Raw genomic sequence first — 12,100 nt, forward strand, 5'->3', positions numbered from 1 at the left:
GAAAGAAAACAGTCCTCCCCCAAAATTTTTATGAAATGCATTGGAAGCTCAAAAAAGGAAAAAAGATTTAAAAATTGAGGAAATGAGAAATGATAAAAAAGAAAACAGCAAGGAAACTGCATAGCTAACAAACTGGAGTAATCATTACAGAACTTATAAATATATTAGAAACAAAATAGACATGGAAGATGTATATGATCTCTACAGAGACAACTACAAGCATGACCGAGAGAAATGAGAGAACACCAAAATAAATATAAGGGTATGCCATATTCATGCAACAGAATAGTATGAAGATGTCAGTTTCATGGAACAGAAGAGTATGAAGATGTCAGTTCTTTCCAAATGACAAGAGTCGATGCAATCTCAATCAAAATCCAAGAAGTATTTTTGTGGAAATTAAAAAGCTGATTCTAAAATTTTTATATAAAGTCAAAGGGCCAAGAATAGCAAAGACCATCTTAAGGAAGAACAAAGTTGAAGGACTTAACTATCAGATACCATTATGAAACCAGGAGTCCAAACAGTGTGGTTTGGCTCTAAAAAACAGACCCAAACACGTATCATTGCCCTAAAAACCTGCTACGTACTATGGGGATTCAATAAATGATTCAGATCAACTAGAAAGCCACAGGGGGTAAATAAATATTGACTTATACCACACACAAAACCAATCTGTTAAACTGTAGACCTAAGTGCAAAAGATAAAATATCTTGATAGTAGCAGACTATCTTCATAATCTTGAGGTAGACAAAATTTTCCTAAAATACAACAAAATTTTTTTCCTAAAATAGAATACAAAAAAAAAGCACTAAGTGTAAACAAGAAGACTGATAGATTCATCTCCATTAAAATGAAGAACTTCTGTTCATCAAAAGATACCATATTAAGAAAGTGAAAAGATAACTCACTGGCAAATATGTGCAACATGTATACTGTATACATACAAAGTAGTCAACTCTGGCAAATCAAAAGAAATCAGACATTGAGTCACTATGCTGTATATCTGAAACCAATATAATATTGTACATCAGATATATTCCAATTAAAAAAAATAAATCAAATAACCCAGTTTCTTTTAATAAACAAAAAACTAGGAATATAACTCACAAAAAAAGGATAATCAAGGCAGATGGGCATATGAAAAGGTGTTCAAAATCAATATTCTCAAAGAGATTACATTAAAAACCATAAAGAAATACCACTATGCATCTACCAAAAAGGTAAAACTAAATATAATGCAATAGTAGTGTCAGTGAGCAATGAACACTCATAACCTATTGGTGGGAGTGTAAACTGGGATAGCTGCTTTGGAAAACGGCTTGGCGGTTATCTACTAAAGCTAAACATAAATAAACCCTATGCCCCAGTAATTCCACTATGTCTAAACCCAAATTGAAATAAATATATATATTTACCAAAATAAATTATAAGAATGTTCCTAACAGCATTATTGCAATCACCAAAAACTGGAAACAATGCAAAGATCCATCAATTGCAGAAGGGTTAAGTGAGTTATGATACCATCACATAATGCAGTACTATATAGAAATGAAAAATAAACTTGTTACAAGCAAAAGAATGGAAATTCACAAACATACAAATGAATGAAAGACACACAAAGACTACACATTGTATGATGTTATTACTATGAATTTTTTATGGCAAAACTAATATGGTTTTGAGTATTAGTCAATAGAAGTCAATATATTGGTTACTCTTAATGAAGGGATAATGGCTGGGAGCAGGGGCAGGAGAGGGCTTTCTGGGGTTCTGATGATGATCCACATCATGATCCAAGTGATGTTTAAATGCATATGTTCACTTGCAAAGTTCAAATTCCACATTTAATTGTGTACTTTTCTGTACATATATCATAATCTCACATGAAAATATATGGGAAAAACAACTTGACAAAATCCAGCCAAATAAAATGAGATTGAAATAAAGAATCAATAATGGGGCACCTAAGTTAAAGAATTATTAGTATACACTGAATCCACTTAAATACAGCACTATGGCTAAACTGCCGTTAGAAAGCAGAAAGAAATGTATCAACTTCAACAATCAAAGTTTATATAATTAAAATACAGTTTCTATTATTCTATTAAGTTGAAACAGCTGGACAGACTTTCACTATATTTAAAGGGTATATTTGGGGCAATGGGACTTAAACTATGGGCTACATGGTATAAACTGAATACTGCATGTGGAGTGGTCACCTCAAAGAGACACAAGAAGGTACCCATGAAAGCAGCAGCAGACCCGACCTGCAATGGCAGACCAAGGTGTACCCTGTTCCAGGCTGAATGCCCACAAGGACTTATTCAACAATGTTAATGATTCTTTAAAAAAACTCTAGAAAAGCCAACTAGCATAATATAACTAAAAAAAAATTGGAAGTGCAAAGAAGGGTACGTGCACATCATTCATAGGGAGCAACAATATATACTGTATGTGATGAAAAAGTAATATACAAACTACAGGGTCACACTCTATAGACCTACTCAGTGAATCTCCAAGGATGAGACCCAAGAGATTCTAATGAACAGCACATTTTGTTGGCTTGGGCAAGCAACTTAATCAAAACCCTACAAGAAAACAGCTAATGGAGGTATTAATGTCCTTTTAACTTTCTGAGTTCTTTCCAGTAAATTAAGCTATTCTTAACCCAGATGGGGCAGGGAGGGATTCTTTAAGGGTGGAACTACACGTTATTGATCTTCAGAGACCCAGGAATCTAGCCCGACCAGGTACATAAATTAGACTTTACATATAATTTCTGAATGTTGACCTAAGAGTACAAACTCTTGGTACTGAATCCAGTAACTGTTGGAACTATCCTGACAGATTCTAATTAAAGTGTTTAGTTCTAATCAACCATGACACTCTTTGACAATGTACTTTTTAAGGGCAGATTGGTAACTTAAGTCTCTTCCTTCAGCTTTATGTCATCCCAAATTCTGTGCTTCAAATAAAATTCTTAGGCTATTGAGGCTGAAAACATTTGCAAGTGGATAAATTCACATTTCACTCTGATTTCCAAATTTACTGCACCAAAATCAAAAGCATGGATATAAAAAATGCACAGAAACCTTGCTTCATTCCTCTGAGGACCAATTCTTAGAGGTTTTTACCATAATGGATATCTCTTAGGAACATAAAGAGAAAATACATTGCATTAATTAAGCCGACCCCTTTCCAAAAGAGATTTGAGTCTCATAAACACAAAGCACATGCACTTTAAAAAAAAAAAATTATGACAAAGGAATAGAGGAAGGAGCAAATATGCTAATTACAAAGATAAATATAGTTTCTATGACTAAGCATCACATTTAGCTCTAAGCTTCCTGGTAACCAGATCAAAAAAGACCTCTCAATTATACCACTTGCTAAGAGATGGAATACCAATTTCTCAAAGAAGAAAGCTTTTCCTTGCAGCAAGACCCCTACCTTTCAGGTGCTGGCATTCTGCTTTTGTGTTTTAGATAGGGGATATTATAATTTGAAGAAAATATTCTGTGGCATTAAAAAAAAAAAACTAGACAACAAAACACTAGCTTGGTCCAACTCTTTCACTTTACAAATAGAAAAACAAAGGCCCACAAAATGAACAACTCACCTATAGTTACATGGCATTCAAGCAGCTTGATCTTACCTAATCTTAACTCTTATAAATTTATTTTTAATACAAAGAATAGCCCTGTGGGGTGGGGAGGAGCAGCAAGCAGTAAACTAATGAAGGATATCTAATAGTTCAACTTGTTATTCATTTTTTTCTCCTAAATAAAGCTTTGTACATGTAAGGGATGGTCCAACAAGAAATTTCCAGCCTTCTGAACTACCCAAGGACACAAGAGAATTACAAGGTCACAGATGTTAGCTCTGCAGCAGACTGACCTATTCAGCTGAAAGTCAGCCAACCTGCAGAAACCACATTTTCTCCAGCACACAGGTCCAAACAACAGTGATTTGCAAAGAAACGGGGAATAGCACTGAACAAGTTCTCATTGCAGCAAAGATGTTCACTTATCAATCAGCAAAATTTTAGAAACACTACATAAGCTAGCTACAAATATTAACATAGAGCAATCTGTCCTGAGCAAGAAGATGCATGCTATATGTTTATAAATGAACACAAACTCTAAGCTTACTACCTTACTGAAAAACTCCACTCAGGCTTCCATTTTTATCCTCTTCATTTCAAAACTGGATGTGGCTTTCAGCACACTTGTTGACAACAAAAATGGAGTAAATGCAATTACGACAAAACTTATGAAAGAAAAAAATGTATATGGAGATTCATGTGTATAATTTCATTTCTGAGATGAAGCTACAAAGAGAACTACTACTTGTCAAAAAAGTCAAATTCAAGATACAATTTCAAAATTCCTATCTCTTTTGTAAGTTACAAATTATGAAAATATTTTAATATGCTGCTTATTTTAAAATGAAAATTTGTTCTTAGCCCTTTTCCTCATAGTTTAGAATATGAGATTTTCAAAGGAATCTACTGCAATTCAATGACATTAAAAATGGTCAATAATGTAAAAAATATTTTTCTTCTAAAAGTTATCTTCCTTTCCCATATAAAAGCAATTAATATTTTATCCAATAATTTCAGATTACAAAGGCAATCAGTAAGATATTAACTATTAAAAATAAGCAATAAATATATCAAATCTAAACTTAAAGTGATACCAGGAGCTATTTACATGCCTGCGATATTTCTACCATGAAGTTCACTATTTCTTAACATTTATCTCCAAAAATTGAATCCCTTTATATGTAGATACTTAAGCTTTACAGAGTGACATTTCTGTATATAGCAAAATAATACTCAAGTGGTAAACATGGCACACCAACAAACAAGGGAACTTTCAAATGGGAATTTTTCAAATACCAATTTTCAAATGATGTAACACTTTGACCACACCAACAAGGAAAAACTGAGAGACAAGAGCAGCCCCAACGCATGACCCAGGAGAAAAGAATGCACAAACTTTATGAACTGAGTGCCCATCCAAATCCCTCTGACAGGTACTAGTATCCCAAGCCAGAATCTTTTTAAGAATTTAATAACTTGCTATCGGGCATAAGGAACACAGAAATATTCATTTTTCTACAACCCTCCACATTTTTCTGTACCATAAAGAGTTTACCTTTACATAAATGGTGACAAGTATTTAATTGCCAAACAATCTGTTATTATTTTCTTTACTGAGCTACTAATGTACTTTCCTAAAACTAGTGTTTCTTGCAATTATAACCACAGGAAACCAAAGGATAATTCAATAACAAAATTCACCTTCGTTATTGTTTTTGCTTTCAAACCTCCATTCTCCACAACACTGAGGTCCAGTTTGCCATCATCCTTACTTCCTATAGATTTTAGTCCTTGCAAAAGAATATCTCGTAAATTTTGATAAAGCGGTTTTTCAGCATAATCCAGTAATTTCACTGTTTCGATGTATTTAGCAATTTCATCTAAAAGAGTAACATAGTTTGTAATTTATAAATCATAAATATAGCATACTCATCTCTTGTAAGAAAATAATTCATGGTTATAGTAAAAACAAAATGCAAATGTATATCTTAAGATGTTCTTTTCAATCACCTTCAAAGGATGCTTTTGGACTTAGGAAATGTCAGATTAAGTCAAATAAAAAATGCATTTTGATATACCACATAAAAAAGTTTTATAATAGTAAGAGACAACAGAAGACATACTTAAAATTTATATATGTACAAACATAACTGCTATAATTTTAAAGCTATTAAAAAAATACAAAAAGACCTAGAATAAAGACTATGAAGTAAAATGTACTTGAGTACAAGGAATATCACAGCCAAGATTTTTTTGCCAGGGAAGCCATTAATTAGCTCTATAGAAAATAGCTGCATTCTTTATGTAAATAAATAAAAATAACACAAGCAGGGTGAAGAAAGAAGGAAGCAAGGCCCGGTTTTCCCGTAAGAAAAAAATCAGCTTCTGAATGATAACCGTTGAGTGGAAACTGAAGCAGAACCAAACCCATAAAAAAAAATCTTTCCTGTCAAGACCAACGTGTCTCAACACTAAAAATCCATCTTTGGGCTCATACACACGTATCTCCACTAGCTTTCCACTGACCTCTGAACACATATATCCACTGCTCTCGAATCTATAATTCTAATTTTAAATCCCAACAAATTCACCTCCAAACTCCTACCCCACCCTGAAAACCTGTTTCCCCTGCAGCTTTCCCTGACCCAGTTAACTGAGAATTCCATTGTTCCAGCTTCTCAAGCCAAGAATCTTCTCTTCTAACACCCACATCCAATAAATGAAGAGATCTGTCAGTGCTACATACTCACATACATATCCACATCCATTCATGCAATTATTTATTAAGCAACCTCTACATGCCAGCCATGATCCTAGATACTTGGGATACATGAAGAAAGAAGAAACAAAAATCCCTCCATTCAACTTTCTTAATAGGATAAAGGAAATCTACAGAAAACCTAAAGCAAACATCACTAAGTACAGTAAAATGTTAAAAACTTTCTGAGAGAGGAAAATGCAAGGATGTCCACTTTCACCACTTCAAATTCAGTGTAATAGTCATGTATACTTTTAGCCAGTACAGTAAGGCAAGAAAAGAAACAGAGGCAGAAAGAGTGGAATGGAAGATGTAAAACACATCATAGTGTGTGTAGAAAATCCTAAGGAATCTACAAAAAACTAGTAGAACTAATAGGTAAATGTAACAAGGTCACAGAATACAAGGTAAATATTAAAAAAACTATTTCTGTATACTAGCAACAAAGAAATGGACAATGCAATTTTTTAAAAATATATAACCTACAATAGCATCAAAAGTCACAAAATACCTAATAACAAATATAATGAAAGACAGGCAAGATTATTTGCAGAGAAAACTATAATGCACAATTGAGAGAAATTAAGTGAGAGCACAATAAGTGGAGGATATACCATATCAGCGGATTGGAAGACTCAATAGTATAAAGATGTTAATATCCCTCAATTAGTCTGTAAAGCCAATGCAATTCCACTCAAAATTCCAGCCAACTAGAGAAGGAGGGGATGGTATATGGAATTGACAAGGTGATTCTAAAATGTATACAGATATACAAAGGGTCAAGAATAGCAAAACAGCAAAGTCAAGTTTAAAGAATAACAGTGCTGGATATCAACTACCAAATCAAGACTAAAGATAAAGCTATAGTAATTAGGATAGTGTGGCCCAAGAATAGACAAAAAGAATGATGAAAGAGAAGAATCTAGAAACTGATCCGTAGTTTCACACTTGATTTAAGACAAAGGTGGCACCATAGAGAAAGAACAGTCTTTTCAGGATAGGCTATTGGGTCAAAGTGCATATAAATAGAAGGGTAGGGAAGAAACTTGACCTCTCCTCATATGACACACAAAAATCAACTGCAGGTAGACTATACATCTGTATGTGTAACTGGCAATCGATAACTGTCAAAAATTGAAACAATCCAACAGAAGGAATACATAAATAACAGTATATAAATATGATGGAACAACAGTATTAGAAATGAGAATAAACAAGTTACTGTTAAACATGCATTTAGGTCTCATAAGGACCTAATGCATAGCATGTTGACTAGAGTTAAGAATATGATATTGTTATACATGAAAGTTGCTGAGAGTAGATCTGAAGCATTCTCACCACAAAAAAAAAGAAAGTCAGCTATGTGAAGTGCTGGATGTGTTAATTACTTTGACTTGGCCATCCTTCTACAATGTACATGTATATCCAATCACCATGTTGTACACTTTACATATATGTAATTAGATTTGTGAGTTACTCACCAATAAAGCTTAAAAATACACTCTAAAAAGTCCAACGATGGGAATGAATTTTCAGAAATAAATGCTGAGTGAAAGAAAAGACTTCAACAGCACCAGAATGTTAATAAAATGCTTCAGATCTACTCTCAGCAACTTTCAAGTATAACAATATCATATTCTTAACTCTAGTCAACATGCTATGCATTAGGTCCTTATGAGACCTAAATGCATGTTTAACAGTAACTTGTTTATTCTCATTTCTAATACTGTTGTTCCATCATATTTATATACTGTTATTTATGTATTCCTTCTTTTGGATTGTTTCAATTTTTGGCAGTTATCGATTGCCAGTTACACATACAGATGTATATACACACATCATAAAATGACGATATCCATTTTATTTACTCGAGGATTCCATTTCTATATAGTTCAAACACAAATCTTTGGTGTTGAAGTCACGCTAGTGATCCATTAGGCCAGAGGGAGTGGCTCATGCCTGGCAGGAGGCCTGAGAGAGATTCTGAGAAGCCTGTAACTGATGCGGTTGGTAGTCCGTGATTTTAAATAGCATAAGGTCAAGGTAACCCCCTAAAAGGAGATACCTGAACAAAGGTTGGAAAGACTTCTAAATACATCCAAACTGACCACTTCTCATTCTCTCCACTGCTATTTTCGTGGCTTGGATCATTGCAGTAGCCTTCTGACCTGCTCCTGTTCATAGCCTGCCCTGCTCCCTTAGCAGTCTACCCTAAAACAAGCAGGAAAGATTTCCCTTAAAGGTGAACAGTTCATATCAGTCTTCTACTTCAAACCTTATGTTCTTGCTCAAAAGTCCTTATACTGGCCTAAAAGGACACACTCCTCAAATACACCAGGCACTTATGTTCCTTCTGCCTAGAACACTATTTCCCAGACTTCCATAGAGCTCACTCCCTATTTCCTTCTACAACTGCTCAAATGTCACCTCCTTACACCATCCCTGGCCACCCTCTTTAAAATTCCAATCCTCTTTACTCCAATCCCCACTTTACTCCCCATGCCATCCATAGACCCCCTAATTTTATTCTCTGTTTTCTTCTTTTTTCTAGCGTACTAACCATGTAATACACTGAAAAATTCACTCCCTGATTTACTGTCTCTCTCCAGCCAAAGCATTAGTTGCATGAGGATAGGAACTGTTACTTGTTTTGCTCATTGAGGCATCCCTAGTGTCTAGAACAGTTGTTGGCACACAATTAATCTCCAATTAAAAAAAAAAAACACTGAATTAATGAATGAAATCTGGTTCCTTTCCTGAAAGCACTGAATAATAACTGAATGAGGCCCAAGTGCTCATTCAGCCCACCTTTGGAAAAGGAAGTACTCCTATGATGAGATCAGGCCCCAGTAAAATGATCACACTTAAAAATAGCTAAGCTCTTACGTGATGGGACATTCCATAGACATCCTTATTTTTTCCTCCCAGAAAACAAAATCCCTGTGAACATTTAAGAAGCCTTTTCCTACCTGGCTTGTTTTTCGCAGGAAAACATTTGTCCATCAAACCTGCAATATTTTCTCTGTATCTGTTAAAAATTAAAGAATGAGTCATTGTTTGAAGCTTAATGACACAGAAAATGATTAATATTTAATAAGAGTAAATAGCATATTAAGCAGCACTGTGCTACATCCAAATTTGCTTAAAGACATTCTTCTAAAATAACTGAACTGAAGACCAAGAATCCTGTTTAACAAGTACTTCTTATTTCTAATTAGTACCAGTTAAAACTAGTTTCCATCAAGAAATTCTGACTAAAAAACATTTGCCTTACATGATTTTACCCAAATTAATTTATTGTAAGTTTTTGTTTACCTAATTTTGGAATCTCTAACATAGTTAGGATCTTTCAAATTATCTTCCCAAGGAAGATGGCCACTAAGCCACTGGATCATGCAATAACCAAGTATTTCCAAATCACCACGTCTTGAAGGGGCTATGAATACAAAAGAAACAGATTAAACATATCGACATAATGTTTAAGATATAATTTCAAGTATTATAAAACAAGCTAAAGAGCCAACTTTACAGTCTTGTTTTTCATCATAAAACTTTGACTGCATTTAATAAAAGCATTGAATATTGGCCAATATAAAAGAAATAATTTACCTCCAGCTAATAATTACCTTTAAAACTCAAATTGGCAAACTCCAGAGTTTCAAAATGAGACCATTAAATAAGTCCAGGAAATAAATTAAAAACAGTGACACTCTTAATATTGCCCTTGGAAAATTTGGTGATATTAAGAATTTAGGAAGCTACTGAGAAGCCCAAAGAGCTGGGGACGTTAGCTCCTCCACAGTGCTGGGCACAGGAGAAAGATATGACCGCTAAAGAAGCAGGCTAACTTAATAGGCGACAAAATAAAAGTTTACCTGTTACAAAGTTGTAACTGCCTAAGACACAGAAAGACATAAGGGGGAAAAAAATCCTAACATCTAATCAAGCGAAATAAAACCAAAAACAAATACTTGCTCAGCTAACTAAACCCCTTTCCCTGCTAAGACCTTGGTACCTTGAAGGGTGGAAGGAAGATGAGGAGAGAACAGCAGAGGTCCTGTTACACAATCACAGAAGTTCAACCACTCCCTTTCTTCCCCATCTTACCTTACCTCTTCAATTCTTACTTATCTACGTATTCACCTCTGCAGGATTAAGAACCATGTGGGAATTCAGTTGAAAATGTTAGCAGTGTATTTCTTGTTCAAGTGCAGATGACGTACCCACACCATGGTGCGCATCAATGCTGGTGAATTCAATAGTGCCATCATGACATCTTTTGGGGTCCTCCTTATATTCCTTATGAATCCCTTCTGGGCAGTAGCGATAAGCAAGGCCGTAATCTACCAAGTACACCTAAAATAGTCCAAGCACCAAGATAAATTAAAGCCAAAATGATGGCACAAATACTCCTTTAAAGCCCAGAAAGAATATACCGTCATTTGTGGGTAGATTCATTGACAAGTCACCTCAAGCAAGTTACATTCAATATGCAAAAGTAGCAAATACTTAAATTGAAAGACTTATTTGAAGAAAAATGTTAAATGACCATGTAGCTACAGTTCAGATAGTATCATCTGACTTTATATACTTTTTTAGACAATTATGTGTTATACCTGTAATTAATCTTGTCTCCTCAACTTGAGCAAGGACTATAAATCTTACACTTTTACTTACAGAGCCTAAACAAAATTGAGCAGAGTAAACCACCAATATTTGCTGAGGTACAACTGCCACACATTGAATGTAAGACTGCAAACTTAGCTGACACAATATGTTAGGTAGTTTCTACTCCTCTAGCTGCTTCCCTTATAAAATAACTAAATAGCAATTCACTTCATAAAAATATTTCTAAGATTATAATGATCTGAAAAACCTTTAGAAGAGGCTTTTATCTACATTTAAATATTATATATTGAAGTCAAGTCTTCATAATTAAAACTAAATTTTAATGTTATACACACATATCTGTGGGCATGTACATGTGGGCCTGATTAGCATACAAAGCTAATAAATTTGACTTTCTTCTATTCCATAGCCACATATTACATCTCTAATCCTGGGTAACTGTCTCACAAGTATATGAATTTGGTCACAAGAGGGACCTGAAGTAAAAATATGGGAATGGATCTAGCATATACATCTAATACTTGAAAAATAATCCCATCCAAAACATGTGCCCAAAGGATGACAGAATCGCAAAAAATATTCCCATTGTAAACAAAGGCAGCGTGTTTCAGTCAACTGCAAACTGAAACAATCTGTATTTTTATTTACTGTATTTTACATGTCCAATCTACTTCAGTTAACAGAATCCTTATCATTCAGGTTCCTAGCTTCGTTTTGCTAGTTTTTAACCTAAAAACATCTAAAATGAGATGTCTACAAAGTCTGTGATTGCCTTCAAGATTTCCCCATTAGTATGCTATAGTTAAGCAACTTTCTTCTGTTATACATTTACAGATAGATCCCTTATAGCCACCATTAGGGAGATGGGGGAGGGAAAGAACATATGTGAGACGACAAGAAAGGGGAGCCAAAGGAAACGGAAAAACAAGCAAGAGGAAGTTAAAGTAGGTTTGAGGAAAAGCAGAAGTATAGGGTATCAATATAAACACACTTAAAATGTTTAAATATTACTTTCTTATACAAGATCAAGTCAGAATGACAAACACGGAATGGATTAAACACAGTGAGCCCAACTATGAGTGTCAGTGAAATCTTACTTTTATCA

The 12,100-nt window shown here is 34.3% G+C and overlaps 1 protein-coding gene across 9 annotated transcripts in view; it reads right to left on the bottom strand.

Annotated features, from left to right (window-relative positions):
* Positions 1–12,100, bottom strand: part of VRK1 (VRK serine/threonine kinase 1) — a 90,935-nt gene that overhangs the window by 17,246 nt on the left and 61,589 nt on the right. For all 9 annotated transcript variants that reach the window (XM_057488159.1, XM_036882301.2, XM_036882299.2 and 6 more), the window contains 4 exons: positions 10,590–10,722; positions 9,682–9,802; positions 9,336–9,394; positions 5,310–5,488 (listed from right to left, as the gene is read on the bottom strand). In XM_057488159.1, coding sequence (XP_057344142.1) covers positions 5,310–5,488; positions 9,336–9,394; positions 9,682–9,802; positions 10,590–10,722 — 492 coding nt within the window. The remainder of the gene's footprint in view (positions 1–5,309; positions 5,489–9,335; positions 9,395–9,681; positions 9,803–10,589; positions 10,723–12,100) is intronic.

Source organism: Manis pentadactyla, chromosome 11 (genome assembly GCF_030020395.1).
Source record: "Manis pentadactyla isolate mManPen7 chromosome 11, mManPen7.hap1, whole genome shotgun sequence".
Lineage (NCBI taxonomy): Eukaryota > Metazoa > Chordata > Mammalia > Pholidota > Manidae > Manis > Manis pentadactyla.